At 47.2% G+C, this 16,052-nt stretch overlaps 2 protein-coding genes across 4 annotated transcripts; one reads left to right on the forward strand and one right to left on the reverse strand.

Annotated features, from left to right (window-relative positions):
• Positions 1-6,085: 6,085 nt before the first annotated feature.
• LOC129494531 (transmembrane emp24 domain-containing protein 9-like) lies at positions 6,086-13,571 on the forward strand. Of its 3 annotated transcripts, none has more exons than XM_055301443.1 (3): positions 6,086-6,223; positions 6,355-6,455; positions 13,389-13,571. In XM_055301443.1, exons 1-3 carry the CDS (start codon positions 6,103-6,105, stop codon positions 13,446-13,448), a joined length of 282 nt encoding a protein of 93 aa, XP_055157418.1. In that variant the 5' UTR covers positions 6,086-6,102; the 3' UTR covers positions 13,449-13,571. The 3 variants fall into 3 exon arrangements, with proteins under 3 accessions (XP_055157418.1, XP_055157417.1, XP_055157416.1); XM_055301442.1 differs by lacking the exon at positions 13,389-13,571 and adding an exon at positions 8,447-8,577; XM_055301441.1 differs by lacking the exon at positions 13,389-13,571 and having other exon boundaries at positions 6,355-6,912.
• Positions 8,641-11,088, reverse strand: LOC129494530 (transmembrane emp24 domain-containing protein 9-like). Its single transcript, XM_055301440.1, has 5 exons — positions 10,831-11,088; positions 10,334-10,434; positions 9,895-10,020; positions 9,206-9,352; positions 8,641-9,067 (listed from the first exon to the last, which is right to left on the reverse strand). Exons 1-5 carry the CDS (start codon positions 10,958-10,960, stop codon positions 8,918-8,920), a joined length of 654 nt encoding a protein of 217 aa, XP_055157415.1. The 5' UTR covers positions 10,961-11,088; the 3' UTR covers positions 8,641-8,917.
• Positions 13,572-16,052: the final 2,481 nt, after the last annotated feature.

A 16,052-nucleotide genomic window follows, 5' to 3' on the forward strand; every position in this document is an offset into this window, starting at 1 on the left:
TTTTTCATGTGTCTGTTGTCTATATGTCTTCTTTGGAAAAATGTCTATTCAGGTTATCTATTTTTTAATGAGATTGCTTAGGGGGTTCTGGTTTGTTTTTGTGCTTTTTTTTTTTGGTGTTGAATTGTATGAATTCATATATTTTAGATATTAACCCCTTATCAGATTAAAGACATTTGCAAATGTCTTTTCCCATTCAGTAGGTTGCCTGTGCATTTTGTTGATGATCTCCTTTGATGTGCAAAAAGCTTTTTAGTTTGACATAGTCCCAGTAGTTTATTTTTGCTTTTGTTTCCCTTGTCTTTTTTTTTAATTTTTTTTTAATTTTTTATTTATTTATGATAGTCACAGAGAGAGAGAGAGAGGCACAGAGAGAAGCAGGCTCCATGCACCGGGAGCCCGATGTGGGATTCGATCCTGGGTCTCCAGGATCACGCCCTGGGCCAAAGGCAGGCACCAAACCGCTGCGCCACCCAGGGATCCCTGTTTCCCTTGTCTTGTCTTGCCTTCCTTTCCCCTCCATAAACATGTTTCTGACACCAATGCCCAGGAGATTACTGCCTATATTATCCTTTAGATGTTTTATGATTTTAGAGCTTATATTTAGGTCTTTAATCCATTTGGAGTTTATTTTGTGTATGGTATAAGAAAGTGGTCCAGTTTCATTGTTTTATATGTCTCTGTCCAGTTTTCCCAACATCATTTATTGAAAAGACTGTCTTTTCTCCAACATATATTTTTGCCTCCTTTGCTGCAGATTAGTTGACCATATAAGTGTGGGTTTCAAAAAAAAAAAAAACAAAAGTGTGAGTTTCTTTCTGGGATCTCCATCCTGACCAATAGATCTATGTGACTCTCTTTGTGTAATTACCATAGCTTGTAATCCTTTCTGATTTAAAGTCTGTTTTGTCTGATCCTAGTAGAGTCTCCCTGTTCTTTTCTCGTTACTGTTTTTGTGGAAGATCCTTTTCCATTCTTTCACTTTCAGACCTCCTTGTGTCTCTGGATCTAAAGGAAGCTTCTATAGACAACATATACTTGGGTTCTGGTTTTCATCCACTTCACCAGTCTTTATCTTTTCATTGGAGAGCTTCATCCACTTATGTTTAAAGCAATTACTGATAAGGAGGGATTTATTTTTGCCATTTTGCTATTTTGCTTTCTATTTGCTCTACAGCTTTTTTTTTTTTTTTTTGGTCCCTCATGTCTTGCATTTTCTGTCTTCTTCGTGTTTAATTTTTTTAGTAGTAATGAAACATTTAAATTGCTTTCTCATTTCCTTTTGTATATTCTCTCACTATTTTCTTTGTGGTTACCATTGGAATGGCATTTGTATCACAGCTGTATCACTCTAATTTGAATTTAGCCGAGTTTACCTCCAGCAACACTCAAAAACTTTGTTCCTGGGGATCCCTGAGTGGCTCAGAGGTTTAGCGCCTGCCTTTGGCCCAGGGTGTGTGAACCTGGGGTCCGGGGATCGAATCCCACATCGGGCTCCCTGCATGGAACCTGCTTCTCCCTCTGCCTGTGTCTCTGCCTCTGTGTGTGTATGTGTGTCTCTCTCATAGATAAATAAATAAAATCTTTAAAACAAGAAACTTTGTTCCTTTAAAAGCTCTGTTCTTACCCTTTCATTTATGGATATCACAGAATTATATCTTTGTACATTATGTGTAATGGTCACTCTTTACACTCTTTACTTTTGATGAAAGAAGCAGTTGGGGCAGCCTTGTGGCTCAGCGGTTTGGCACTGCCTTCGGCCCAGGGCGTGATCCTGGAGACCCGGGATGGAATCCCACGTCAGGCTCCCTGCATGGGGCCTTCTTCTCTCTCTGTCTGTCTCTGCCTCTCTCTGTGTGTGTCTCTCATGAATAAATAAATAAAATCTTAAAAAAAAAAAGTGATTGAAACATGCAATAAGCTGAATAAATGTCCAGAAGATTATATTCAATGAAAAAGCCAATCTCAAAAGGTTGCACACTGTCCAATTCTACTTACATAACATTCTTGAAATGACAAAATTGCAAAAATGGAGAATACAGATTACTTGTTGTATGAGGTTAAGGAGAGGGTGAAGGAAGAGCGGAAGTGGGTGTGGCTTCAATATGCAACATGAGGAACCTGTGGTGATGGAAATGTTTTGTGTCTTGACTGTATCAATGTCAGTATCCTGGTTGTGATATTGCATCATACTTGGGCAAGATGTTATCATGGGGTTACCTGAGTAATGGGTACACTGGATCCCTATGCATTGTTTCTTACAAATGGATGTGAACCTATAATTTATCTCCAACATAAAAGTTTAATTTTAAAAATACTACAAACTATTATTATAAAATATTATCGTTTATTAATTCTGCAATCATTTGCTAATTACATCAGCATTCATAGCATGTTTTTATAATAGCACTAAGAAAAATACAACCATCAATTCACAGAAGAAATCAAATGACCAAGAAGAAACATTAGTATCTGAGGAAATATAAATTAAAAGGATAAGAAAGAAAGGAACTAAAGAGAAAACAAAAGGAAATACAACTTTTCACCCACTAGTTTTGCAAAGATTAAAAAGGTTTAGTGTTTGACCAGAGCATGAAATTAAGCACTATGACACATGTTGCTAAAACTGTACTTGGTACAAAATTTGAAACGGCAATTTCATGATCTTTTATCAAAAAACTATGTCCTGCAGTACTGCTTTTTTATAAAATGAACACAAATTTTTATTGCAATAATATATGTAAGTGCAAATAATTGGGGGCGGGGGAGCGCCTGGGTAGTGTAGTCAGTTAAACCACTGGCTCGGGTTGTAATCTCAGAGTAGGGGAATTGAGCCCCGTGACCAGCTCTGCTCTCAGCAGTCTGCTTGAGATTCTTTTCTTCCTCTGCCCGAGATTCTCCTCTTCTTCTGCCCTTCTTCCACTCATGTGCTCATATGTGACTGCTCTTTCTCTCTAAAATAAACTGAGGAGGGCAGCCCAGGTGGCTCAGCGGTTTAGCGCTGCCTTCGGCCCAGGGTGTGATCCTGGAGACCCGGGATCGAGTCCCATGTCAGGCTCCCTGCATGGAGCCTGCTTCTTCCTCTGCCTGTGTCTCTGCCTCTCTCTCTCTCTGTCTCTCATGAATAAATAAATTTTTTAAATCTTTAAAAAATTTTTAAAAATAAAATAAAATAAACTGATGAATCACTAAAAAAAAAAAATAGTGGAAAAAAATCTTAACCACTTTCATCAGAGGAATGATTAAAAAATAAGGTACTATATGACCAAAAGGCAACCTACAGAATGGGAGAAGATACTTGCAAATGACATATTTGATAAAGGGTTAGTATCCAAAATCCATAAAGAACTTACCAACTATAGGGATGCCTGGATGGCTTAGCAGTTTGGCACCTGCCTTCGGCCCAGGGCATGATTCTGGAGTCCGGGGACCAAGTCCTGTGTCAGGCTCCCTGCATGGAGCCTGCTTCTCCCTTTGCCTGTGTCTCTGCCTCTCTCTCTCCGTGTATCTCTCATGAATAAATAAACAAATAATTCTTTTAAGAGAGAACTTATCAAACTCAATACCCAACAAACAAATAATCCAATCAATAAATGAGTGGAAGACATGAACAGACCTTTCTCCAAAGAAGACATACAAATGGCCAACACAAAAAAAAAAATGCTCTACACCACTTAGCATCAGGGAAACACAAATCAAAACCACAATGAGAAATCACCTCCCACCCGTCAGAAAGGCTAGAATGAACAAGTCAAGAAACGACAGATGCTGGCAAGGATGTGGAAAAAGGGGAACCCTCATACACTGTTGGTAAGAATGCAAGCTGGTACAGCCACTCCGGAAAACTGTATGAAGTTTCCTCAAAATGTTGAAAATACAGCTATCCTACAACCCAGCAATTGGACTACTGGGTATTTACCCCAGAGATACAAATGTAGTGATCCAAAGGGGTACCCGCACCCCAGTATTCATAGCAGCAATATCCACCACAGCCAAACCATGGAAAGAGCCCAGAGGTCCATCAACAGATGAATAGATAAAGAAGATGTGATATGTATATACAATGGACTAGTACTCAACCATCAAAAAAAATGAAACCTTGCCATTTGCAATGGCATGGATGGAACTAGAGGGTATTATGCTAAGCAAAATAAGTCAGAGAAAGACTACTATCATATGAGCTCACTCGTGTGGAATTTAAGGGGATCATAGAGAAAGAAAGGAAAAAATAAAACAAGAGGAAATCAGAGACAAACCATTAAGAGACTCTTTTAATTTAATTTTATTTCTATGTATTCAGGACAGACATAGAGACACAGGCAGAGGAAGAAGCAGGCTCCGTGCAAGGAGCCTGATGCCGGACTCAACCTCAAGGCTCCAGAATCATGCCCTGGGCGGAAGGCAGGGGCTAAACCACTGAGCCATTTAAGGCATCCCAAGAGACTCTTAATCATCGGAAACAAACTGAGGATTGTTGGAGGGGAGTTAGGTGGAGAGATGCGGTAACTGGGTGATGGGCATTAAGGAGGTCACGTGATGTAATGAGCACTGGCTATTATGTAAGAATGATGAATCAGGGACATCCACCTCTGAAAACAATAATACATTATATGTTAATTAATTGAATTTAAATAAAAATTTTATTTTAAAGATTTTATTTACTTATTCATCAGAGACACACAGAGAGAGAGGCAGAGATATAAGCAGACGGAGAAGCAGGCTCCCTGCAGGGAGCCGGATGCAGGGACCCAATCCCAGACCCCGGGATCACACCCTGAGCCAAAGGCAGATGTTTAACCGCTGAGCCACCCGGCGTCCCTTAAATAAAAATTTTAAAATAAGGTACTGTATGAACCAAACTGATATTATATTGCTACTGTTAAGAAAAATGAGATAAAGACTTCCAATGAGGGGGAAATGTCAAAACATCCTCATTAAATTCCCTCATTCCCTCCCCAGGGCCAAACAAAACAACAAAGAGAACCCACATTAGAAAACCTCCAACTTGTATGACCCGATTTAGGAGTGGCTGGGTTTTGGAAGGCAAAGAAGTGGTAAAGGGAGTCTCCTAGGCTTTTTTTCAAAATTTTTTCCAAAATTAGTTGGTGCACAATTTGTGTCATTTTTTTGAAGTTCAAGTGGGGGGGTGTTGTTATTTGCTTGAAAATTTTTTTTATTTGTTGGGGTACGTGGGTAGCTCAGTCAGTTAAGCAGTTGCCTTCTGCTCAGGTCCTGGTTTCCAGCGACTCCTTAGGCTCTCTGCTGAGCAGGAGCCTGCATCTCCCTCTCCCTCTGCCTGCTGTTCCCCCTGCTTATGCTCTCGCGTGCGCTCTCTCTCAAATAAATAAATGAAATCTTTAAAAAAAAATTATTTGTTTATCCTAGAGAGTGAGAGAGTGTGCCAGAGAGAAATGGGGGAGGAGGGTGGAGAGGGGCAAGGGGAGTGGCACGTGGAATCTAAAGCCGACTCCACTAGGAACCGCCAGCTGGAGCAGGACTCAATCCCAGGACCCTGAGATCATGATCTGAGCAGAAATCAGGAGTCGGATGCTTAATCAATCCACTGAGCCGCCTAGGCACCCCTATTTTTTGCTTTTTAAATTAGGCTCCACATCCAACTAGAGCCCAACATGGGGCTCGAATTCAGGACCTCCGAGATCAAGAGGGAGCCGAAATCAAGATCAGGCGCTTAACCCACGGAGCCACCCAGGCCCCCTCAAAGCTGAATTTTAAAAATGGAAGCAAGCGCAGAGTGTGGATGCATAGATGCAGAGGAAAAGTCAGGGAGCCTCTATGTCAGTCCTACACCTGTTCATAAATCACTCTGCGACCACAAACAAACGGCGTTACTTGCAGCATCTGTAAAAGGCTGATCATCACTACCATTCTCCGGCCACCACGACAATCAACAGGAGTAAGGTCTTAATTCCGGAGTTCCAACTCCCTCGCGAGCGGAAGCGGTTCCCGTACCCAGGACCGCTCGGCTGCCGCACCTCGGGCCCGTAGTCCGGGCGGTGGGACTCGCCGCCCCAGCAGGCCGTGCGGCTGCGTCCGGCTTACGTGGTGCCGCCGCCCGCAGCCCTGGCGACCGGGGCCGAGGGGATGCGGAGCGAGCGTGGGAAGGACGTGTTTGCGGTCCGCGGAGGCGCGCTTTACTTCCACACCGGGGAGGCCGGAAAGAAGTGCTTTATTGAGGAGATTCCGGACGAGACCGTGGTTATAGGTGCGGGCCGAAGGGAGAGTTGGGACCGAGACCTTCGTCGGTCTTGGGGCGGGGGGCGCGGGGAGTCCGCCGGGAGCCGACTCCACCCCGCCTCGCGCTCGTCTGACCCGGGCCGCCCCACTCCCCTCCAGGAAACTACCGGACGCAGCTGTATGACAAGCAGCGGGAGGAGTACCAGCCGGCCACCCCCGGGCTGGGCATGTTCGTGGAGGTGAAGGACCCGGAGGACAAGGTGAGCCGGCCCCTCAGCCCCGCCGAGCCCTGCGCTCTGCACTTGAGCGCCAGAGCCGGCGGCCGCTGGCACTTCCGCTCCTCCTCGCGGCAGCCGCCAAACTGCTGAAGAGACTTGGGGTGTTGGTGAGAAGATCCCGGGTTTTCGCTCTAGGCCACACCTGGGCTGCCGCAGGACTCGCGGCTCCTCTCGGTTTCTTGCCGGCTGCTGCGGGGCTCGGTCGAGCCCCTTACCTGCCCGGAGCCTTTTCTCCTGCTCTGTGAGGTGGAAACTCACCTGCCTTGTAGGCTGGTTGGTGCCTTCATTGTGGTGCTGGCCATCAAGGAATTGTGGTGACTCTCACGCTGTGACCTGTGACGTATGGGCTTTAGGGGGTCGTCCAACAGGGTGCTTTCCAAACGAACGAGTAGCTTTGAATTTCGATAAATAGGGATATTAGAATAAAGCAAAACAAATATTTGGTTGTCACCCTTCATTTTAAAAAATAAATCACACCAGAAGAATTGACACGGCAGGAGCTCTGAATAGAGCCCTCCCAAGAGCAGTCACGTGTCAGCTTCATCTCAGACTCTTCACTCCTGCCCCAGAAAGTTCTCAGACAAGCTCTGGACCTTTTAGCATTGTGAGATGCCTAAGGCTCTGTTGGCCAGCTTTTGAGGCACTGAGAGCCCGAATTTGTTTCCTTCCAGCGCCCCCTCCCCCCAACACTTGCTGAAGCCCCTTCTCTGTAGGTCATGCTAGGTGGGCAGTATGGCTCTGAAGGCAGGTTTGCTTTCACCTCCCATACTCCCACCGAACACCGGATCTGTTCTGTGGTCTTAGAGTCAGGATCATAATACTGTAGTCTTCTTTTGCTTCTCCAAATTGCCATATTCTTTTTTTGCCTTAGGAGTCCTGCATGTGCTATTCCCTCTGGCCAGAACACACTTCCCCCAGCTAATTCCGACTAATCATGAATGCAGTTCTAAAAAGCAGCCTTCTCAGACCATCTAGACTAGGCCAGAGCTCTTATCATGTCATTCTTAGTGCATACCCTTCTCAGAAGCATGCTTCACCTTTTTCTGTCGTTCTAGCCCTGCCTCATTTAGTATCAGACCATAGGCTCCATGTGCAAGAATGTGCCTGTCTGGGTCACTCTGCTTCTCCTGTGGCAGAGAGCAGAGTACCCTCCCACACCCATCCCTTCAGGTCAGGGTAATGGGCGCTAAGATCACACACTCTGGTCTGAGGTTACTCTCCAGTGGTTCCCCCATCCCTCCCCAACCTTCGGGTCAGTCCATTTATACTTTCCAGAGGCCAGTCATGACCACACCCACAAATGAGCAAATCTCCAAGACTTGGCCGTGTTCCTCCAGCGTATCTTAGGGTAGGGTCGATCTGTCTCCAGGGCCAAGTGCTGGAGCTGTCCTGACATCCCTCTCCTCATGGGGAGTCTCCCTTTATTGACAGCTTGGGCCTTGGTGATTTGGACTTAATTTTGTCGAGGGTGCCAACCAGTGAATTTCCTTATAACAGAAAATGTCAGATTCACGTGAGAAATGACTATTCCAACAGGGCAACCAGCAGAAGTAAAATGTGGGCTAGATCAGGCAGATGCAGTAGGTACATGGATGTCTGGCCATCACTTGTGTGCACTTGTGAAGGAGGAGATGCTGACTATAATGGAAACAGTTACTTGGAATCCTATTTTCAAAAAGAGAAAAAGAAGCATCTCCTGGAAAAATTAACCTATGACATCACAAAGAGAGAGACAGATTGCCTGAAAAATACTAGGAAGACAGAGGTGCCCATCTGACTTCCTGGAAGAACCCAGCAGTCCATGTAACTGGAGTAAAATAGCACAGGAACCCGAGCCCAGAAAGAGGCACAGGATCACCACCAGCACTCAGGCTACCCATGAGGTGGGCCCAAACTGGACTTTTCTGGAAAGGGCTCCACAGGTTGCTAAGGCTTTCGGAGTATAAACTCCTTTTTTTTTTTTTTTTTTCCAGAGTATAAACTCTTCACATCATTCATTTTGGGATCAGTCCCCACCAATGCATGAGGAGCCTCACATGTTAATATCTGGTTAGAAACAAAACACCAGAATGAATTGCAGAGCAGGAGGCAATAAATGTTTAGGTCAGAAAGTTTGCAGTTTATATTCACTCTTAATTCTCCATCTTGGGTTAGTTCATCTATCCAGTTTTGGTGGGGGCGGGGGAGGGTTGGGGTACCCTCACTCTCCTCCGAAGCACAGAGCCACAAAGAATCCTGCAGCTCCCCAACCAAGTGTGTACGGAAAACCCCTCCTGTCCCAAGTGCTGGCTGAGAAACCAGTTCAAAGCAGTCCTCTGTCCCCCTGACAGTACCAGGAACCCCTGCAGGGTTGGGGGACTGGGAGCCAGGAAACAGACCAGGGCAGGCCACTTTCCATCAGTTAAGAGAAGGAGAATGAGTTGGGGCTAGGTTTCAGGGCCCACCTACACCAGCTTCTTGGCTTTAAAGAAACTCTTGAGGTGCTGCATCTGCCAGACACCTGTGGCTACAAGGATGAGGGTCTGCAGAATGGACCACCATAGCACCCGCTGATTGGTGCTCTCGCTGGTCTGCCGGAAGCGCTCCTCTCGCCACTGTGGAAGGAGAGAAGGAAGAATACGCCTGTCAAGAACTGAATTTTACCCCCACCCTCTCTGGGGGAAGAGCTGGAAGAGCCACCTCCCAGGAGATTACACATCCCCTGTCCCAACTGTCCCAACTCAGCCCCTCACCCTCTGGTACTCCTGCTCCTTCTGGATCAACTCCACCTGCTCCACAAGCTGCTGTACACGCAGATGCAGCTGGGTCAGCTTGTCCTTGGCTGCAAATTCCACATAATCATTGGTGTGTTCACCTAACTGCATATCCAAGTGAATGGCCTGGAACAGGGGAATCAGGATGGGGGTCAGAGAGCTTAGCTCCATGAACCTGCCTGAAATCTAGTCCTCCATCCCACTCTGGGCCTGACACTGGCAGTTCCATTCCTCACACCCCGACTTAGTGACTGGCCCTGCTCTAGATGATCAGGACCCTACTTGTGTGAAATTCTATATTCATACACAAAGGATGGGACATGTGCAGAGAAATAGAGGTATGACTCTGAAACAGGCAGTTTACTAGAAGTTCTGTATTGGAAGGTGACAATGGAGAGCCCTGAAGGACTCAGATGCAGAATAGCTCTGAACTTCACCTTATGAAGTTTGGTCTTTATCCTAGGGATGGCTGGGAGCCAAGGGAGGGCTTTAAGTCCAAGTGACTCCCTCCCAAGATCCCCTTTCGTCCTCAGGAGCTGTTCTTGGTATGCTCACTTCAGGTAAAGTCCCAGCCCAACTCAATAGGCAGCATGCCCTGCACCCTTCTTATTCTAGAGGCTGAGAAATTGAGCCCCTGGGGATGGTGGAGCACCCCCTGCCACACTCACCAGCTTGCCATCATAGAAGAGGGCGAATCGGATGGACTCAAGGTGGAGACAGATCTGGTGCTCTCCTGGAGACTGGGAGGTGAAGGTGAAGCTGCCCTGAGGGCCATACTGCCGGGCCAGAAGATTCTAGAGCAAGCAGCCCCCAGTGAGCACAGAGAAGTTAGCCATGTACCTGCTTCTGGGAGAATTCTGAGAGTATCCCAGGTGCAGACCCCCACAGGCTAGAGGGGTCAGTATGAGGGAAATGGCATGGGTTTGGCCATAAAGTCTCAAATGCCAGCATTGCCAGTACAGAATACAGATTGCAAAGAGCATGGCCCTCCTTGAGCTACCTGCCTGTGAGGAGACCTATCCTTCCGTGAGAAATAAAGGATTAGAGAGGGCTATGCTTTGACCCGTGGCCTTGGGGGGGGCTGCAAGGGGTAACGGCCTGCCTCACCTTGTTCTCGGGGTCCTTCACAAACACGAACAAATTGATCCACTGTGGGGAGGGCTGATACTTTTCCATAGCAGGGTCGTAAAGCTCCGTCTTGTAATTACCTAATGGAGAGGCAACGGAGGTGTATTCCCATCCATTCCCATGACCGAGTCGTGGTGGTCGGGGGAGGAACAGAAGGATCTCGAGTCTGAGGGGCCTGACCACGGGCCTCTGCCTTCTCCTCCCCTCTCAAGCCCCACTTCTCTGCCATCAATCGCGTCTGAATCAGACGTGCCTCCTCTCCTCGGCGCCCCTCCCCCAGCCCCGGCACACGCAAAAGAGAGGATGCCTTGGCGAGACTGCTGTCCACTCATTTCTCCCCGGCCCCAGCCCACGCCCCACCCCGCAGCAGGGAAGGGAAGGCACGGGCCTAAGCTGGTGCCACGGCGCCCCGTTCCGTCCCCTCTCAGGACTCTGGGTGCAGGGAGGGCAAGGCCGGGAGTGGCCGGCGCGCGCACCTATGACCACGGTACCATCGGGGATCTCCTGGATGAAGCACTTCTCTTCCAGCTCGCGGACCTCGAGGTAGAACGCGCCCCCGTGGCCCATGAGCGCCAGCAGCTGCCCCAGCAGCAGCGGCAGGGCCATACCGGTTGCCTGAGCTCTGCCCCATTCCCGCCCAGGGCGAGCCCTGGGCCCAGCTCCTCGAGCCCGGCAGGCCCCCGCCACTTTCCCAGGCGAGTCCACCGGTCTCCGCGCGTAGGCTGCGGAGACTGCGAGCTCACGCGTGGACTACAACTCCCAGGAGCCACGGCGCATTCCCGCCTGCCCTCGCCGGCGGGGGGCCAGGCGAGCCCTCCACCCAATCCCCGCCAGGTTCTAGAGCGCTCTCCGCCCTATGGCTCTCATTCCGCGCGGGAACTTGGGGAGGCGTAGGTGTTGTAAGCCCATCTTGCTGATTGGGGTCACAGCCTCAGAGGGAGAAGAGGGTTTGCCCTCTGCGACTTGCAGGGCAGTCACTCAAGATGTGTGCTGAAAGGATGCGCGATTAATGGGAAATGTATGACCTGGACTTGAACATCGAAGACCTAAGAATTGATTGGGGAGGACCTGGAGACCTGGAGAAATGGAATGGGAAGCCCCGTGGGGTTGACTCTGAAGCAGTAATTCAGGAAGGGCAGGGTGGAAATGTCGCGGTTTTCATGGAAGAGGTAGATTTGACCCCAGCCTTGAAGGATGGTTAAAATCTCCCTGCGCAGTGGGGGACAAGAATAATTTAGGTAGGGGGACCTAGGATTGGCTAACAGCCAATAGGCGAGTTAAGGAACTAGGGGAAGAAAAGCTATAGGAACTTAGAGGGTGGAGGTAATTCGGCCTAATCTGAGGGCACAGGAGGTGCCAGGCCTGCTTGAACAGGGGAGTCCGTCATCTAGTGTACTTTTCTCTGCACTAAAGACTAAAAAGAAGTTGTGGGTGAGCCTGGAGGGGAGAGAAGATGGCAGGAAAGCCACTGGTAAAGGATAGGGATGCACAACTGAAAGGGGTGGGAGAGTGGAGCCAACATGACAAAATGGGGACCCAGAAAAGGCAAATCTCTAGAATTCCAAAGCACACAGTGCCCTGAGTAGAACAGTGTAGACCTAAACATATCAATAGAAAGCTGTAGCCCAGGGATCCTTGGGTGGCGCAGCGGTTTGGCGCCTGCCTTTGGCCCGGGGCGCGATCCTGGAGACCCGGGATCGAATCCCACGTCAGGCTCCCGGTGCATGGAGCCTGCTTCTCCCTCTGCCTGTGTCTCTGCCTCTCTCTCTCTCTCTCTGTGACTATCATAAATAAATAAAAAAGAAAAAAAAAAAAAAAGAAAGCTGTAGCCCAACCCAAGTAGTGGAATGAAGTCTTCCACCTCCTAGTGCCTGGTGATAAGACATGCTCATTAGTTTATTCAGCAACCTGTGATGATGCTCCTTTTTTTTTTTTAAGATTTTATTTATTTATTCATGGGAGACACAGGCAGAGGGAGAAGCAGGCTCCATGCGGGGAGCCCAATGTGGGACTCTATTCTGGGACTCCAGGATCATGTCCTGGGCTGAAGGCAGGCGCTCAACTGCTGAGCCACCTAGGGATCCCCGATGATGGTCCTTTTTAAATAAGATTTTACTTATTTAAGTAATGTCTGTACCCAATATGGGGCTCTAACTCATGACCCCAAGATCAAGAGTTGCATGCTCTTCCAATTGAGCCAGACTGGTGCCCCAGTGATGATCCTTTTTATTCGTTTGTGCCAAGCACTGCTCTCATCACTGTTAAACTCACTAACCGAATTAATCTTTAAAAATTATTAGGTAGACTGTAATGCTATTCCAGTTTAATAGCTAGGAAAAAGTGGCAAAGTTGATCTTGCCCAAGATCATCCAGCTGATAAGTGGCAGGCATTTGCTGACACAGACTCTGGTCCAAGCATCTGACACATGTTGGACGTCCAGGCATCTGACACATTAATTAATGAAAATTAATTAGACCTATCTCCTGGTCTCTAGGAACCCACTGAAAGCAAAAAAGCAATGTCAATACGGTGTTTTAAGACTGATATGAGAATTGTCCCCTCATTTTAGTGGTGTGGCTCATTGGAAATCCTAAGACAGTGTTTTTTATTTACGAGGAAGATAATTAAACAAACATGACAAATTCATATATTAACAAAAGTCATGCTTTAGAGAGGTCAAATAAGACAAGAGCTGAAAAGCATCTGTTGGGTTTGGTAGTCAATCAGTTGATTTAGCCAGAGTTGGGAGCAGAGGCAGAAAAGTGAGGATTCAGGCTTGGGAAGCAGAGGTGCTGTCCGTGGTTCTGAATGGTTGCTTTCTAGACCAGTACCACCACCATCTGTAGTGAAGCTTTGGCTTTGTTTTGTTGTTAATAAAATTTGTAATCTCTCACAAGCCAACATTCTTTTTTTTTAAGCCAGTACTCTTATAAAATGGAAAAAATAAACTAATCATGTGCTTGAATATCACATCAATATTAAACTTCTGTAAAACCTCCTAAACATTCATTTTTTGTACTTATCTCATTGCAGACCTATAACAAACATGGACCAGTACCAGCCCCCACACCACACTGTGAGTACCACTCTTGAGTGGCAGTGGTCCATTGGCCAGACTACCCACAGGAATCCCCCAAATGGTCAAAAGTGGAAAATACTTGCAGCCACCTACACGTAAGGAGATAGTGCACTGGTGAGATTTCAAGGTCCAGAACCCAGACATTTTGAAGGGGGAATATAACTCTCCAAGTAGCAAAACTTTTTTGCTAAAAATAGAACAATCTGAGGCTGCCTGGGTGGCTCAGTCATTTAAGCATCTGACTTTGGCTCAGGTACAGACCTCAGGGTCCTGGGATGGGCAGCATGGGGGGTGGGGTCTACATTCAACGGGGAGTCTGCTTCTCCCTCTCCCTCTCCCTCTGCCCCCCCCGCCCCCGCTCATGGTCTCTTTCCCTCTCTGAAAAAGAGAGAGAGAGAGAGAGAGAGAGAGAGAGAGAGAGAAACAACCTGTTTCTGACCTATGACAAGGCTAGGAACATAAGACCAGTGAACCCACATGGTCTGGGATCGTCCCACATGGCAAAAATCTAATTCCACAATGGTTGTCAAGATCACTGAACCTGGATGCCATTTGTGAGATTCAAAGAAGACACTGAGAGGCTACATCTACTTGCTCCACCTGTGGTTCCCCAAGATTTCAGACTTTGATGGATTTTTTTAAAGGTTTTATTTATTATTTATTTGAGAGAGAGAGAAAGAGAGCACACAAGGGGGAATGAGGGGCAGAGGGAAAGGGACAAGGGGACTCTCTGCTTAACGTGAACCTCACCCCCATGCCGCCCATCCCAGACCCTGGGACCATGACCTGAGCTGAAGGCAGATGCTTAACTCACTAAACTACTCAGGTGTCCCTGATTTTTTTTTAAAGGACAGATTTATTTGAAAAAATATTACAGCATATAACACTGCATAAGGACTTAATTTCTATTCATAGACTGGTAGATTTGATATAATCCATAATAATAAAAAAAGACTTTAAAAATCCAGAATCACAAAGCCCAGGCAAATCCAGGCCTCTCTTATATGCTGTGCCCTTTCTGGGAAATGCCCTGGGCCTCAATCCCTATCCCCTTCTCCACTTGCCTAATTTCTGTTCATCTTTTCAAGACTCAAATCCAGAAGCACTGTTTTATTTTTTTTTCCTCCTCCTAGGGACTTTGTCAACGCCTCTATGGCAGTGTAAACCCCATTGTATTGCAATAGATAATTCATGAGCAAGGCCCCCTGGGGCTGATAGCTGTAAGAGATAAAGATGCAGGCTTCTGCCTTCCATTTATGTCTGCTAGCAAAAAACCAGCAACATCAGAATATGCCTATGCCGTTGATGTTTGCTTGGAGAAAGGGAAGAGAGAGGAAGAAAAAAAAAGGAGAGAGTATGGAGGGGAAAGGAGGAAGAGGGATGAAAATCAAAGAGAAGACAGAAGAAGAAGGGGAAACAGTGAAAGAGAGAGAAGAGGAAAGAGGGGACGCCTTGGGTGGCTCAGCGGTTGAGGATCTGCCTTTGGTTTGGGGCATGATCCTTGGGTTGGGGTGAAGTCCGACATTGGGCTCCCTGTGGGGAGCCTGCTTCTCCCTCTGCCTCTGTCTCTGCCTCTATATCTGTGTCTCTCATGAATAAATAAGTAAAATCTTAAAAAAAAAAGGGGGGGGAAAGAGGGAAGGAGGAAGACAAAGGGAAGCAAGCAAGGATGAAAGAGAGAGGAGAGAAAGAAGGAAGAAGGGTAATGGTGATTCATAATTATGGAAAAAGGCAAAATCTCGTAATCTATGCCTGGTTTTGCTGTAAAGTCTACTCCTGATTATTTCCATAGACATCTTGACCTGGGCATGGTAAGGGTGGGGATACATCAGGGATAGAATATTCTGTACATAAAACCAGAGATTCCATGGCAATTCTTCTGCTCTAGTGTTGGGTGGCTTCTTTTGGTTTGCTGCTGACTTTCATACCATTCCCGGAGCCCCACCATGACACTATCCCTTCCTCTGAACCATGTCCTTCTATATTTATCTTCCCCCCTGGTGTGTGGAAAAACAACTTCTATTCCTTGTGACCATCTCTACAAAGAGAATTCCTATGACAGTTTGTTTCCTTGTGCTCTCAATCCCAGAACACCTAGACATGGGGGTGGTGCTGCTGAATTCAGGGATATCACAAACAATATTCTGCTGAACTTGTTTCACCACCTTCCTTAGGCTTACAGTGGTCCCTCTAACAGGATCCTTCCACTTCTGGTGAGTTTTCTCAGAAGTCTCACCGTGTCTTCAGTCCATTCCTCCTGGAGATCTGGGCAGTCTGTCCCCCAGATCTGTGCCTGACTGAATCCTGACTAAGAACTTCTGTCCTTCCCCGCTGGCGCAGCGGTTTGGTGCCGTCTGCAGCCCGGGGCGTGATCCTGGAGACCCGGGATCGAGTCCCACGTCGGGCTCCCTGCATGGAGCCTGCTTCTCCCTCTGCCTGTGTCTCTCTCTCTCTCTTTCTCTCTCTCTGTGTGTGTCTCTATGAATAAATAAATAAAATCTTTAAAATAATAAAAAAAAGAACTTCTGTCCTCCTGCCCCCAAAACTGTGGGGGTTCCCATAAGTAGGGCAAGGAAAGTGGTTGGGCTGTGCCTCAGTCCCTGAGAGTCAAGAAACCA

The sequence above is a fragment of the Nyctereutes procyonoides genome, unplaced genomic scaffold, assembly GCF_905146905.1.
Source record: "Nyctereutes procyonoides isolate TBG_1078 unplaced genomic scaffold, NYPRO_anot_genome, whole genome shotgun sequence".
Classification (NCBI taxonomy): Eukaryota; Metazoa; Chordata; class Mammalia; order Carnivora; family Canidae; genus Nyctereutes; species Nyctereutes procyonoides.

What these genes read in the sequence shown, in the direction of transcription:
- LOC129494531 (XM_055301441.1), top strand. Translation starts at nt 6,103, where the DNA reads ATGCGGAGCGAGCGTGGGAAGGACGTGTTTGCGGTCCGCGGAGGCGCG. An exon ending in GGACGAGACCGTGGTTATAG is followed by an intron (nt 6,224 to 6,354) that starts GTGCGGGCCGAA and finishes ACTCCCCTCCAG; the next exon opens with GAAACTACCGGACGCAGCTG.
- LOC129494530 (XM_055301440.1), bottom strand. Translation starts at nt 10,960, where the DNA reads ATGGCCCTGCCGCTGCTGCTGGGGCAGCTGCTGGCGCTCATGGGCCAC. An exon ending in CGATGGTACCGTGGTCATAG is followed by an intron (nt 10,435 to 10,830) that starts GTGCGCGCGCCG and finishes CCTCTCCATTAG; the next exon opens with GTAATTACAAGACGGAGCTT. An exon ending in TCTTCTATGATGGCAAGCTG is followed by an intron (nt 9,353 to 9,894) that starts GTGAGTGTGGCA and finishes CCCCTGTTCCAG; the next exon opens with GCCATTCACTTGGATATGCA.